Source organism: Raphanus sativus, chromosome 4, assembly GCF_000801105.2.
Source record: "Raphanus sativus cultivar WK10039 chromosome 4, ASM80110v3, whole genome shotgun sequence".
Taxonomy (NCBI): domain Eukaryota; kingdom Viridiplantae; phylum Streptophyta; class Magnoliopsida; order Brassicales; family Brassicaceae; genus Raphanus; species Raphanus sativus.
Genome location: NC_079514.1, coordinates 40186978 through 40203945, shown reverse-complemented (window position 1 = coordinate 40203945; position 16968 = coordinate 40186978). Strand labels below are relative to the sequence as shown.

Here is a 16968-nt window from a genome sequence, read left to right as displayed (position 1 = left end):
TAAATTATGATAATAATTATTTTGAAAACTTCATAAATTTATTGACATAATATATTTGAATATGTGATATATCTTTAATAAAAGCTTCAATACATAAAGATAATTTATAGTGTTAATTTTAATATTTGTATATTTTTATTCTCTTTAATTCATTACTATTAAAATTTGGATTTTATATAAACTAAAATCTATGTTTTTATATTTTTATGAATTATGACAATGGGTTTTAAAATAAAACGGAAGCGTGATTCCAAAACGGAATCGTAAGCTTCCAACATGTTTTTAAAGAGAACATTTTGGAAACGTTTTGGAAGCGAGATTCCGTAAGCTTCCATAAGATTCCGATTCCGATTCTGATTCCGAAGCGGGAAGCGGACATCTGATAAAGCTTCCGTGCTACCTTTTGGCCACTCTCCTTTTGGTATATAGTTTAATTTTAGCGAGTTGCTATTAGGTATTGAGAAATTAATTAATACTCCCTCCGTTTCAAATTATATGTCGTTCTAGAGCAAAATTTTTGTTTCAAAATAAGTGTCGTTTTCGATTTTCAATGCAAAATTTATTAAAAATATTCTCTATTCTATTTTTATATTGGTCGATGTGTATTGGTAATAGTATTTTTATTTTGGAAATATGTAAAATTAAATGTTTTCTTAATCTGTGTGTAAAGACTTAGAACGACAAATAATATGAAACGGAGGGAGTACATAGGTACTCAAGAAGTTTCAGTATGATTGACTATTATTTTGATTCAATGTTTATCTTTCATGTGGATATGACTGTGATTATATCCTATAATTTTTAATTTGACCGAACCTAAAGACTTTTAGGTTACCAATAAAGCTATACTTATATACGCAGAAGGCACTTTTATATATTAGTATCAACAAAATTTTATCTCTTTAAACGTGTGTAAATATCTTAATTGGTACTGATGAAGATTACATGTCTATCACAACTGGTATCATGTCAACTATCTCATTTGGTAGTAACCAATAAATAAATAAGTAAACTTTAACGAGTTACGACTTACGAGTTTGGTAATAAGAGATCATGGACATTTTCTAACAAGACGATGACAAATAGTTTAACAAGAGAGATTGGTATCCATCAGTGCCGTGAGAAGGTTTCCAGAAACCTAAAGCAAATTTAAAAATTGAGGTCCTTCAATAGAAGTTTTATTACATATTTAATATAGTTTTAAAACAATATAAAAGAACGAAAACAAAAGCATAGTCTATAAATTTTATATTATTAACAACAACGACGGAAATGAAAAGAAATATAACTGTGTTAAATGATGATTCTGAAACGAAATGATAATACGGTCATCAAACGATCAAAGACGACAATTCAGTGAAAATATATTTAAATTATTTAAGTTTTTTATTTTTAGTCTTTCAAAAAATCTACCCAGAAAAAATGTTTTTAAATTCAAAAGATTAAACTGATTATTTTTTATTTATTTTGGATTCATATATTCTTTTTCTTTTTGTAATTTATTTTCTATTTGAAATATGGTTATTTTTCATAAAGCTTGTATTCAACCAAAAAATAAAAAACATAAGAAAATAAGAATGAATTGAATCATTCGAACGTGGGTTAATAACAATAGGTTTTGATATTCAAAATAAAAACTGCTATGATACAGTTCGTTTTGTATGATCGAAGGTCTTTAAAAACTTTCGTAAAATCGAAGGCCTGAGACAAATGCCTTTCTAAATACAAAGTAAGTACAGTTCTCGTATCCATGTTAATATAGAATTTACGGAATATCAATAAACATTTAGTTCTCATGATTTTGGTCGAAAACCGAATGTAGAAAGCCCTGAACAAACTGAAAAAATAATTGGAAACTCCAAGCAATCTTATTCCCAGAGTGCTGCATTTTGAGTTTCAAATTAACAAGCAATCTCATTTTTTTACACTCACGAAGAATCCAAAATTTAAGCTACTTGGCAGTCCTTTGTTCATTTAGCCGTGCTTAATTACCATCAAGGCATCAACCATTCACAAGCTATCACAAAAGATTGCTCGTTGTTTACTGAGAGAAAAGCTTATATCATGGGCCTTCACTAGTTAAAGCCCAAAATCTTGTTTGGTCCCTTTGGGTTTAAATCTCATTTAACTCCCTATAACAAAAACTATGATTATCCACATTTTTGTTAATTTGACACTTTTTTTTTGAATTAACAATGTCTGGACAGAAACCAACCAACTATTTTGTGGACTCTCGCAATGCTGTTATTATTTTTAATCTTCTAGCTAGATTCTGACCCGCCTTTCAGAGGGCGGATATATATTTTGTTGAAAATATTAATTTTATGTCATGAATATTTTTATCCTTGATAAATTATAGTTTGTTAAGAATTTTATGAAATTTATCTAAAATATTTGACCTGCTTTTAAAAGGGCGGGTATATTTTTTTGTTTTAATTTAATTCTCATATTTGTATTTTCTTTCTGGTTATATTTTTATTTTTCTTTTTAATCATATTTGTGTATAAATTTTAATCAAAATATATTTTTATTAAATAATAGCAATTTAAAAATTGATTCAATATACGTTCGGTTAGGGCTGGATTGCCTGTAAAACCCGCCAACCCGCGGGTTTTAATTTTGTTTTGGTCAAAAAATATGACCCGCATAACCCGCAAATAAATAATTTGTACCAGCACCCGCATTTGTGTTTTTTGTAATCATATTTTGTTTAATATTAATTTAATTTAATTTAATTTTTGATAACTATATTAAATCTGTCAAGTTGCATAACTATATATTTATGGTACATGTATTTCTGAAATTATTTTTATTTTTGTAAAGTCTATAACATGTTATATTTTCTTAATAGTTACCCACATAATTAGTCAAGAATATTCATACACAAAAAATCTGATTTGGATCCGACTCGAAAATCAAACTCTCGTACTCTATTAGACATAAACTATATACTCGAACGATTCTTAAAGTGTTATTTCCGAAAATCAATATCAAACCCAACCTACATTGAAAACCGAACAAAATTTTGAAAAATGTTTTAAAAAATAATTTTTAATATAAGAGTCCAAGCAATCTTATTCCCAGAGTGCTGCATTTTGAGTTTCAAATTAACAAGCAATCTCATTTTTTTACACTCACGAAGAATCCAAAATTTAAGCTACTTGGCAGTCCTTTTTTCGTTTAGCCGTGCTTAATTACCATCAAGGCATCAACCATTCACAAGCTATCACAAAAGATTGCTCGTTGTTTACTGAGAGAAAAGCCTATATCATGGGCCTTCACTAGTTAAAGCCCAAAATCTTGTTTGGTCCCTTTGGGTTTAAATCTCATTTAACTCCCTAAAACAAAAACTATGATTATCCACATTTTTGTTAATTTGACACTTTTTTTTTGAATTAACAATGTCTGGACAGAAACCAACCAACTATTTTGTGGACTCTCGCAATGCTGTTATTATTTTTAATCTTCTAATAGCTAACGAGAATCGAACAGCGGATTACCTTTTTAAGTTTTTTCCTCAAGTATCCCTACCTCAACCCCATTGATATCTACATAGAAAATGACAGTTAATGAAAGAAAAAGAAGGTTAAATTTTCCTAATCTATCAAGTATTTATCTGTTCGTTACGTCCATTGTCGGGTCGCACCTACTTCAAGTTTTTATGAAACAAAAACCATATTCACCTTAAAGAAAAGCTTAGACGTAGGTGTGTATAGCATGTATATATTATTATGGATTACTATATAACTACTGTTGATTCACAAGAATACATAATACAATAAATTTTCTCTTCATAATGATACACACAAAAATTAAATATTGTAAAAATTAAAACACTAATTAATACTCCCTCCGTTTCAATTTATTTGTCGTTCTAGACTTCGGCACATAGATTAATAAAACATTTAATTTTGTATATTTACTAGATAAAAACATCATTATCAATACACCTAATTAGATTTCAACCAATAAAAAATAGATTAGATTAAAAAATCAATAAATTTTGCATTGAAATCATAAAACGACACTTATTTTGAAACGAAAATTTTGCTCCAAAACGACATATAATTCGAAACGGATGGAGTATACGTTATTTGCGTGTAGCCACTTGGAGCAAGCAAACATAAAAGATTTTAGATCAGTCAGCTAACTCTAACTAAAATCCAAAGTTCGCATCATCTGCCTCCCCAAAATCCCTACGATCCGACTAATCAAATATATTAAATTACTAGTCCTTGATCGTTTAATTTGCTTTAATTTTTATTTGTGACAATTGACTAGGGCTGGGCATTTTATCCGTTAAATTTGATTCGATTCGTTATCCGTTGCTATTTGATTCGAAAATTCCGAATATCTGTAAGCTTTCGAAGCAAAGCAAATACTAAAATTCAATATCCGTCAAAATCGAAGCAAATCACAAATATTAAAATTTTGGGAAGCGAATATCCAATCCGATCCGTCAATATATAAATGCATGTATATTTTGATTATATTTAAAGTTTTAAATGTATAAAATTATATAATTATTATTCTAATATATTATTTGATAGATTCTATTCATATTATTACTTATATAAAAGTATTACATAAAAGGAAGAGAAAATATTTACGATAATTATATTTTTTTTTTAAGTTTTGTGTTATTATAATTTTAACTAAGTTTAAAAATTTACAAAATATGAAGATTCATTGCTTTTTTTAATTTTTATCTTTTATATCATGCAAAAAATATATTTTACAAAACAAATTTGTATCAAATTTTTAAGATTATTTGTATTAATCAAAATAAATGAGAGATCCGTAAGTATCCGCGAATATCCGCAAATATCTATTTATTTTTCGGATATCCGTTTTTCCGAATATCCGTATTTTTCCGAAGCAAAGCAAATCGAAAAATCAGATATCCGTAACATTCGAAGCAAATCACAAATACCTTCAAAAACCCGAATATCCGATCCGTGCCCAGGCCTACAATTGACCTCCATTATTGTCAGTACACCCTTGCTTCATTTTTTCCGTAATCCACCACCTAATATTAATCATCTAGGGCTCCTCTAACGACCAAAAAAGGAAGAAAAACTTTCTTCTAGGGTTTTCCGTAAACTTCTAAGTTCCCTCTCTTGAATGGAGAAACCTGGTGGCTTCTTCACCCCCAAGAAAAGCAACAAAGAATCATCATGGGAAGAGCTAGCCTTCGCAGAAGACGATGCCGCCGGATCTTTATGGCCGCCAAGATCTTACGCGTGTAGCTTTTGCCGGAGAGAGTTTAGATCGGCTCAAGCCCTCGGTGGCCACATGAACGTTCACCGAAGAGACAGAGCACGGCTTAAGCAATCTGACGATCAATACTTATTCTCCAAGTCCTCTTCGTCTCCGGAGCATCCATCTCATAAAAATAGTGAAACCTCTTGCTATACTTTGGTTTTTAACTCCAAACCTAATCGTTTTAAGTCTCAACACCCCCGTGTTATTGATCTTCCATCTTCTCCTTCTTCTTTATTATATCTGCCACCTTCCAGGGCTTCTTCCGGTTTGCCTCAAAAGCAAGATACGTCTTCTCCTTCTCCTTTTGCTATAGAACCTTCCAGCAATTCTGAAAATATTCTCTCTTCTTCCCCATGGTCTTGCCCGGATACTTTTGTGAAGAGAAAGCGTTGTGATCTTTATGAAACTCCGGTTATAGACGGAAGCAAGAAGAGAAAGATCGAGAGAGATGTACCAAAGAACGGGGATACAGCAAATGTTAATCTTGAAAACACCACTGATCTCTCATTGAGAATGAATCTGGTGATCCACGAGGGTTATCCGATTACTGCTCAAGTGAGCGATGAAGAGATATGGAGGGGTGATCATAGCCTTAAGAGAAGACGAATGCGTGAGAGTTCATCGCAGCCGTCAATTTTCGTTTCAAGTTTATCTTGTAAGAGTGCCATAATTACAAGAAAGGAGGAGATCAAACATAAGGTTGATCACTTTGAGGATATAGATCTTGAGCTTAGGCTAGGGGCTGATCCACCAAAGGGAAATTGATTGATGGATATCATCCAAAAAAGAACGAGGTAAGGAAAAGAGTTACATACAAAATACAAAATTTGTATGGGAATATGTGTATGTGTGTTACTTGGGTTTATCTTTCGTTTGCGTTGTCTAAATTAAAATGTATGGATATATACAGATTTTGGAGAGTTTCTTTCTATTATTTTGAAAAATTGTATGAAAATAACAGTTCAATGGAATAACGAAAAATTAAAGGGAGTATCAAGTAATATCAGAATGTAGGACTTGAGAAACTTCGTAGATACTACTTTCTGGTACTTAAATATTTTTTAAGCATTTCTCATAGTTATCGGCAGCATAAGTCATACTTTTTCAGTTTCATATTAAGTATGGTTGTAGAGAAATTTTTTTGTTGCAAAATAAGTGTCGTTTTAGCATTTAAGTGCAAAATTTATTAATTTTATTCTCCATTTTATTTTTCTATTGGTTGAATTGTATCGGTAATAATGTTTTTATATTGAAAATATATAAAATTAAATGATTTCTTAATCTATGTGCACAAATCTAAAATGACAATTATAATGAAACAGAAGAAGAAGTATTACAATTCAAGATAATTCTCTCGCCAATGAAATCATCCACAATAACTTATTTACGTACCAGAACATCATTTATTTATCAAGTAGTACTACATTATCCATTCATACTACATTATTGGTTAACGGGGTTAGCTGATGAGCCAGTTACGTTGTGATTACCCTTGTTTGGTAAAGCTTCAGTTATGATTCAGTTAATTATATGAAGAGTTGGCGTAGGAACTCTGCAGCGACTAAATATGTGGTTCATCACAACTTTATATGTATGTCTTTGAAATGATAATGTATCCATTGTGGTAAATTGGCAATCTAAAATATTGGGCATGCATGCCTTTTATTTTATTTTGAACTATGCTGATATAAACAGGTTCCAAGGTTTTAGAGCATGAGCATTGGTGGTCCCTTAAAGGATCCCTTAAGCAGAAGAGATCACCGAAACACAAGGATCGAGGAAAAAACCAGAGAAAGTTCTTTATATAAGGGATGTCCCTTATACTATTCCCAAACAAAAAAAAAACTTAAGGGATTTCTCCGCTTAAGGGATTTTGGTTCGTCCCACAAATGTGCATGCTCTTATAATTGGCTACTAGATTTTGACCCGCGCTTCGAAAGCGCGGGTATTATTTTTCACTGAAGCGCGGGTATTATTTTTTCACTTTTATAAAATATATTATTTGTTTATAATTATTGAATTTATTTATTTTAATAAAATTTTCTTTATAATAAATTCGACACATAGAGTGTATCTGGTAAACTATGTATTTCTCTGGTTTTGTTTTATTCGCTCTTCAATCAATATTTATATTTGGCTTGTTGTTAATATAAATGATTATAGACTTTGATCTCTGCACCTCCGCGGATGTATATTTTAAAAAATATGATGATATTTGTTTTTCATGTAATTATTAGGGTTTGGCAAAATAAATCCGAGGAACAGAACTGATACCAATCCGTAAATATAGTACCAAACCTGAACATAAATTGATTAAATATTCGAATTATTCAAAATTTTGTTAGTTAGAGAACCGAATCGGATCCCAACCGAAGTATTCGTGTACCTGAATTTATCTAAAAATAGATTTATATACTTATATATTAATTATTTTTATATTTAACGTATATAAAACATCAAGAATGATACTTTTAAATTGATTTAAAATACTTGAAAATATATATAGATAGTCAAAAACAAATATCTGAAATAGTTAAAGTATACTCAAATCACCAAAAATACTTAAAATAATTATTGATTTAATATCCAAAACTTTAAATCAAACCAATTGATATGTTAAACTTAGGTATTCTGACATATGTTATTTAAATTTATAGGTAATATATTACTTTATTTATAGATTTTGAGAAATTTAAAATATATAGTGATTTAAAACTTTAAAAATAATTTAAATAGGTTATCCAAACCCAAACCAAACCCGTAAAGATCCGAATCAAACTCAAACAAAAATTTAGAAACATCCTAGTAGGACCGAAATCTTTGACCTCGAAAACCCGAAACGCAAACCGATCAGAACCAAAACCGTATGGATGTCTGAAAACTCATCCTTATTATATATCGTATAATTTCATCATATAATTAATCGGATTTTATATGTATCATCATATAAGTAATCATATAATTAATAGTATTTAATACGTATCATCATATAAATAATTACATATATTATATTTTTAAAATTTAATATAAAATATAAAACCCATAATTTGAGTTGGTATTTCAAATTGGGCTTTGTATTGTATTTTTATTATATATTGGAATTGGATTTAATAACTTAAGCCCATTACTTTTTCTGTTTAATACTACTATCTTTGTTTCCAAACAAAATTAATTTTTTAAAAAAGACTACAATCCATGTTTCCAAACACACCAATTTTTTTTAATACTCTTATCCAAGTATCCAAACACACCGAAATTGTACTTCAGCTTTAATAAGATAGATGTCTGTCTATACCTCCATTACGTGATTAGAAGCATGTTGTCTAACCACGATCTAAAATAAAGTCACATGATCAAGGAATATTTTCTGTCACAATTTCAGAGAGAGAGAGGGAATGATGAATAATTGTCCCACAGATCTTAGTTGCTTATTCTATTAATATAGGGTTTCCGATGGCTAAAATATATTTACATGTGCACTCTATTTATAAATTGCATGTATTCTTGATTTTCTGATTAAAAAAAAGAATAAATCGTCTTACATACTCCAATACGAGTTCATAAAAAATCACACACACACACATCCTGCATTAACTAACTAACTGTTAAATGTTAAGAGTTAGGATCAAAGTAACTCTGGATGATTGGATCAAAAATTATGTAGCCATGTTAATCATGATTATGTTTAAACGTAGTAATTAGCTCGTTTCCACATACACTCGCATCTCAGTCCTAACATGACATTCTGTCAAAATCATAAAAATAAGCAACAAAGAGCACAAAAATCCAAATATGTCGCAACACTTATTCCCTTTCGCTTGTTCTGTCTCAACAAATAATTAATAAAATAAATTAAATCTATGTTTATAAGACTCCAAACTGATTAGTGTATCTACCCTAACTTTTTAGCCCGTGGGTCGTCTTACATCGCTTAGACTTAAAGTATTTCATATACTTTAAAATCGTTTTGTATTTGTAAAGGCTATTACTGTCAACCCCACCCCATAATCCATTGAAAAATGCTAATATTTCTAACTGTGTTTTATATAATTAAGAGATGATCCGGGGTTTTAAGTTTCAACACGACGATCGGGTTCGAGGCTCAGTTAGATACGCATTTTAGAGTTTATATTTCTATACTACAGTTATAACCAAATGGTCTTTTCTCTATACTATAACAATGCATAGGTGGAAATGAAGTCTTCGATCAGGGGCAGAGCTTTCACATGGGGAATGAATTTCTGTCTCACATCGAATAGTTAAATTGTTATTACATATATGACCAAATTGACAATACTCAATATCTATATAATATGTGAAGAGAATTTTTGTTTGGATTCTATGAATTAGTGTCACGGAATTTGAACTATTCTTATATATAATAATCTAGTCCAGAATACTCTACGGATAATTGTCAACAACTATTTAAAATACAAGATTTGAACATAATTTCTTTTGGTTATATTCTTTACTTCATTTTCCACACGGTTGAACCAAAAGTCGTGGCATATGAAAGTGTGAGTAACCAATTGGCCGTTTACCTCACGATATATTGTTTGATTAAGAGTCTAATTATTTCGAATTCAGTTTTCGTATTCAATTATTTTAAAATATGCAATACATAAAGTTGCTAAAAATAAGTCATGCTTCCAAAATAGTAAACATTAAAAAAAACATTTTGAAATGATTAGTACAATATCTAAATGATTAAAACCCTTAATGTCGAGATTTTCATTTCTTAATTGAATTGAGAAAATCCAAACATCATATTTTAATTTTATTTATAATATATCTAAGGTAGACAACTATTTTTTACATAATTATTTGTGTTACTTTGGAATTATAAATTGTTTTGCTAACTTTAAAAATTCATATTGCCTATAGAATCACAGAAAGCATTGTTTTTTTTCCCTGGTTTGACAACTAGATATCCTTAAGATCTACCTAAACAAGTTGACTTTCACATCTTTGGGTTTCCACTTAATAAAACGTAAGCCTATGCAACCTATTATTTATCCAGCTACATGTCACCTCCAGTTACCGTCTTCGACACTTTCCTCTTACATCAAAGAAGAGGAACTTACAAAGACCAATACAATTCGTATATAAAAACACCACCAGTTCAATTATGCATGCATATACATGAATTAAGCCTCATTTGCCACCTAACCATGTATTATTGGTTCATGTGACGAATTTCTCATATTGGATTATATTTTTTTTCGTTATTTCTTTTGAATGGAAGGATTATATTTATTTCGAATGTTACTGACACAACACTTCAAAAATAATTTATGTCGATTAAATTTCACTATAATAGTCAGTTCTAGTTTAGGTTTTGAATACCGATTGACACATGAATAAACACTACTGCGGTGGGTTATAGTAGTAATGATCGAATACGTAAAAACATATCTTTGTCTTGGACATAACGTGACGGATGCATATTTTTCTTTTTTTTTTGTAACACAGCTTATATTATAAAAGGTTCAAGGAGCATCATCGGTTACAACTGAAGTAAAAGATTCCGGAGCCATGCTCGACGGTCTAACGAAGCTAAAAGACATTACAAAACAACTAAAGATAAAACCATCTAGGGGCGAGTCATGCTCAGCGAAATGAAGAAACCCGAAAGGAAGCTCCACTTTTGATCCCATGGCGATTGTTCCTAAGAACAATTGATAGTCGAAAACGACGTTGATACACCTTGTGTTGTTGACTGGCCAGAGCTTAAGGTGAGAAGCTCTAGAAACGTAGACGACACTGAAAGTACGGAGTCCTATCTGACTTGATTTGGCGCTGAAACAAGAACACTTAGCTTTAAACCCAACACAGCTTACCGAAGAGACTAGGTGAATCTCAAGCTCTAGCTTCACCTCCAAAGAGGTGCTTAGGATGAAGATTGATGACGGAGATGAAGGTTTAATTGGGTCCAAACCTCGGAACTCGACATTACCGTGTTGAGCCCAACAAGTTATACCCAAAAGAGAACTAATCATACAGTCATCGTACTCATTCAACCTGAACGTGTGTGAGCAAACATCGGATAAGAGGTAAAAAGCTTTGAGGAGATTGGGTCTTCGTGTACCAACTCCGGTTTGAAGGTCGCATAGTTGACTCTGTGAAGAACCGTCGATGCTTGAGACGGCGTAATGTGATAGAAGCGCAGCGGTGACATAATAGCAAACAAATCTGGCGCGTCTACACTCTTGCACAATAGTCCTGGCGACGAGGAAAAAGGTGAGAGGATCACACCGTGAAGAACCGTCGATGCTTGAGACGGCGTAATGTGTTGGAAACGCAACGTTGACATAGTAACAAGCAAAACTGGCGAGTCCACATTCTTGCACGGTAGATCCGGTGATAAGGCGAGTGGTAAAAGAGGCGACGAAAGGGGCGAGAGAGGTGGTGGCGGTTGATACTCTCTTCATCTCCGGTTCCATAAATGTATATGAGACTAGATACTGCAGTATGGATGAATAAATCGGAGGGATTCGTCGAAGGAGGCCGTAGTGGTGAAGCTTTAGAACTCGTGAAGCGTAGGCCTGTGGAGACTCGACGGAGCTTGGCGGATTTACAGCGACTGAGAGACTCACAGATCTGTTGAGTCCAACCTCATGCTTAGAAGATCCAGCTTTCTCCCTTGAACTAAGCGGAGTAAGAGCGACGACGGTGAGGCGATGAGCAGCGGCGACGGTAGGGAGCCGAACAGATCCTGTGAACTCACACCGGAACTGAGAAGATTTTACGGTGAGGCGCGGAGTGACTTCGACGGTGACACTAGAAGATGAAACAATGTCGTTGAAAGATTTGACTTTCAGTGTTATTGACATACAGCTTTCTTCCTGGATGCACGATGTCCTCAAGATATCAGAGCAGCAGCTATGGTGAGGGGAGATGAAGCTTGAGCAGGTTGACCCAAAGATATGACTCATCTCCATCAGAGAAGTGAGTAGATCTAGAGGTGATGAAACAAGGACTGGAGAAAACGAGAACAGAGCGTTGGAGAGGATGACCTGAGAAGAGGAACAGTGGCGACGCCGGCAAGCTAGGCCGCCGCCGGCGTCGGAAAATGGAACAGACGGTGGTGCCTCGAGCCCCGTGTCAGAGAGCGTTTTAAAACTAGGGCGTCGGAAAATGTGGATGCATATTTTTCTTTTGGTTAAATCACAGAGTATTTAAAAGAAATCAACAAGAATATATAGTCCATAAGTTCAAGCAAAACAAAAGAAAGAATAGTACATACGAAAAAAAACAGATAATTGGAAATCTGATCATTAGCAATTAAAATGACATTACATAAAGAAAAAGTTCATAAGCATTTGTATTTTCTTCTAGCGTCATTACGGGTATTTGTAATTGAGATGATTTTGTAAAATCAGATAGTTTTTGAGATTCACATGGTTTAGTCTGGAAAAAATCAGATAACTTATGATTCACATGGTTCAAGACAAACCTTGCAGTATCGGATTTTAAAATCAGATAATTCCTATTTTTCTTTCAAAGCTTTATTTTGTATGATCACGAATCGAAATTGCAGCACGACCAGTAGTTGTCCGCTAGTTCAGTCGCCATATATCTGTTCCAAATTAACAACTAGACTTCCAATAATAACCAAAATATCATACACACAAGTACATATGTAAGCAAAAGTTCCACAGGGGGATCCTGACAACAAGAAAAGGCCAAATAAATTTGGTTGGTAAGCTTTACCAATCTGGTGTAATTAATTTTATTCTCAATTATAAATCACAGTTGTCCACGAGTGAGATAATGTAAGAGTATCTATAACATACAAGTCTCTTGAGTTATTAAAATGAGCTAGTCCTCTCAACTTGGTTCATCTTATCAAGAATTAGAGTATTTTATAGTCTACCTTAATTCAGCTTACTTAGTATATGAATTTATATTCATTAATTTGATTTCTAACATCTAATCTTATTGGAAGTTAAATGAGTTATCTCGCAAATTCCAATAAAAATATTATATCAAAAAACTAAAATGTGATTTTTAAATAAACTTTAAGATTTTCTTTATAAAAAGATCAACTATTGCTAGGAAAATATACAAATACAAAATAATACTCCCTCCGTTTCAAATTATATGTCGTTCTAGAGCAAAATTTTTGTTTCAAAATAAGTGTCGTTTTCGGTTTTCAATGCAAAATTTATTGAAAATATTCTCTATTCTATTTTTATATTGGTCGATGTGTATTGGTAATAGTATTTTTATTTTGAAAATATGTAAAATTAAATGTTTTCTTAATCTGTGTGCAAAGACTTAAAACGACAAATAATATGAAACGGAGGGAGTATATGTTTGCTGCTATGTTTTGCATAAGTTCAATTTCATTTTTATTTTGCATAACCATATTTATATAGCGTATTGTCAGCCGATAACTCTTCGAGACCTATCTGCTAGTTGATTCTCACATATCAAATCCGATAACATGTGGGCTATAAAATGTAAATATAAATCTATGAACCTCCTAATTTCATATAAAGTCACACCATCACCCTCAGCAGCACAATTACAACCGTGGCTCTAATTTTGGCCCTCTCAATTTAAAGTATGGAATGGTCTCCATACGTATATATCCATTTGTAATAGATTCTGAACAAATAAACAATACTACTCAACCATGACTGGCCCAATGGAATAAGATGGATGTGCAACAGTTAAGGGTCCATCATTTTTTGGGTAGTTAACATAGGTCCATCAATGCATCACTCTGTAGTCATAGTACAAGTCTACATGAGTATTTGGGGCTCAAAGAACTTTCCACAAATGGTAATGGTAACTAAAAGGTTACCATAAATATTTAGGAATGTTACCATAAATCTTAGAACGTTTTGTAATAAAAAGGTATTCTTAGAAAAGAATGTTGATCAATGATGACTACATCTATTCTATTAAAACTGAAGTATAAATATTTTTCGGTAATTTTTAAGTAGAATCTTATAGATTTTTATTCTATTTTAAACAATTCTAACTATTTCATTTATTATTTTTTTCTAATTAAACATCACTTATCACAAAGTATTAAATAGAATTTATCTATTTTAAATTTTACTACGTCTTCCTTTTTTCACTCTTCATAACTATTTCATCCGTGACAAAAATTCAAACGGGTTAACAAAAAAAAGAATTATAAATTCACAAAATCAGTTAGACATGGGCATTAAGTACTCATTCGAATACAAATCATTTTTTATATCAGTTTTTTTAGTTTTAAAATTAAAATCCATTCGGTTATTACAAATTTCTAGATGGGATTCAAGTCAGAGCCTTTAGGGTTCGGGTAGGTTTGTAGAAATATCAAAATATCAAAATAATTTATATATTTAAAATGTCATTAAATAATTTATAAAAACAGTCGTAAGTATCAAAATCCATACGGCCGCGCAAATCAAGCTCTAGTCTTTAACTTATAACAGGACTTGAAGAAATAATATATTTCATTGATTAACTGAAATAAAGGAGTATGAATATTCGTTGAATATATGGACTTTTTCGATTTTATAGCAACAGATAAATGTAGATTTCTTTTTTGAGAAAATAAATATAGACTCTTTTTTGAATATAATGTAAAATTAATTCAAACAAAAAAGTTTTCTTTACAAATAATGGCTTAAGTCTTGGAAAATTTTAATCAAATGATGAGCAATAAAATCTTGGTTTTAGCCTAATGGTCTTGACGCAAACCATTCGGTGAGCCCAAGATCGTAACTGTGGTCTCCCTCCTTTTTGAGTGCTTTTAGTTTGTTTCGAGCTTCCTTACCAATAAGGAATGGGCAAAAAAAATCGAACCGAACCGTATCAAACCGAACCAACCGAACTGAAACTGATTCAAACCGAAACAAGTCTATTTCAAATCATTTGGTTAAATATTTGTCCAAACCGAATGGTTCAGTTTGATTCGGTTTAGCCGAGAAACCGATGTTATTTTTTAATTATTTAAATTTAAAATATTAATAATACCAATATACTAAAATTCTAATACTAAACCACATATTTAACATTTTTCATTCATTAACATATATTCTTCTAACCTAATATATAATCATCAAAATATTTTATTTAAAAAGTATAGTTATAATCTTATATTCTTATAATGCATATATAAACTTGAATGTTAAATCTAAACCTAAAATCTAAAGCAAATTTTATTAAAACAAGATTTCTTCTAACACGGTTTTTTTTCTCTGCATCTCCTCTATATTTTTCTTGTATCTAGATATTTTTGTGGTGTCAAATTCCAAATAATTTCAGGTAAGAGTTTTAGTACCAAGTTCTAAAAATAGACGAACTATTGCACTGCGTAGAAGATTTTCTATAGAGGTAACAATCTTTGTGAAATATAAAAATAGTTATATGCTTTCACACATCAGGCATTAACTTTATACAACACAGATTGTTGACCAACCACTTTAAATCACAGGCAGATTGGTGATGGGATAAGCAAAGAAGACTAGGTGATGGCAAATGGGAAGAGAAGGAGACAAAACATATTTGCTCTGATGTCCTTTATTTTCAACCACCAATTTCCGAAGGGAGTGTTTTTAGCATATAACACATGCTATTATCATCCCCAAACTCCAAAACATCGTTTTGTGAGCTATATTTCAAATTCTATACAATTGTTTATATAATATATTAGCACTGTACTAGTTTATCATTGGTTCGTTTCATCGTACTGCAAACAGGTAAACTACTACTATCTTATGAAATGAAGAAGGAATAAGTTAGAAAAAAACAGTTAAACTACTATTATCTTATGTATTGGTCTTGAGTGGTTTGCTTTCAGCTGTCCCTTCCCTAGTTTATCATTTGAGCGCTGTGAAAACATATTAATAATATATGACTCCTAGATATTAAGTTTTGAGGATTGGTTTATAAAGATATACTCCCTCCGCTTCAGAAAGATCTATATTCTAGAAAAAAAAATATTTCAAAAAGATACATTTTTTATCTTTTTAATGTATTATTTAATGAAAATTGGTGACTTCAACAAAATTAATTGTGTTTATTGAATTTCTATTGGTTAAAAGTTATGGAAAATTGTTATTCACAAAAACCAATGCATTTTTAATCATTTTCTTAATATATATGAAAAATATAAAATATGTATATCTTTTTAAAACAGAAAAAGTATTAAATAGAATATCCAGTTAGTTTTATGTGGAAAAGTAGCTCCTTTAATGTCTAATAAGAAACCATTTTTGACATGGATACTAGGCCTAAGAATTTTACACAGATCTGAAAATCCAAATAAGAACTAAATTGAAATAGCAAAAATTAGAAGGCGATCAGAATCCTCAAATACCCCAAACAGTTCTTATATTTTAAAATCCTAAATAACCAAATCGGAATCGAACAAACACCCAATATATATATATATATATATATATATATATATATATTTTAATTATACAAACATATAATATAACCAAATATATTTATATTCAATTTAAAAAGCTACTAAGAGTATCTGATTTATTTGAATATTTTATCCAAAATAATCCAATTTATCTGAATCATTTTATATAAATCATCTTAATTATCAATATATCTGAAATATCTGATAGTTTATCTAAATTGATTGAAATAACCGAATTAGAAATGGAATTCAATGAAACCCAAAAATTTCAAGTACTAGACAGTTTCTAGTTTTTTTTATCCGAACCAATCCGAAATCGAAAT

The 16968-nt window shown here is 31.1% G+C and overlaps 1 protein-coding gene across 1 annotated transcript; it reads left to right on the top strand.

Moving 5' to 3' along the window:
• Positions 1-5040: 5040 nt before the first annotated feature.
• LOC108853522 (zinc finger protein 10-like) lies at positions 5041-6236 on the top strand. Its single transcript, XM_018626936.2, has one exon. The coding sequence runs from the start codon at positions 5125-5127 to the stop codon at positions 6028-6030; it is 906 nt and encodes a 301-aa protein (XP_018482438.1). The 5' UTR covers positions 5041-5124; the 3' UTR covers positions 6031-6236.
• Positions 6237-16968: the final 10732 nt, after the last annotated feature.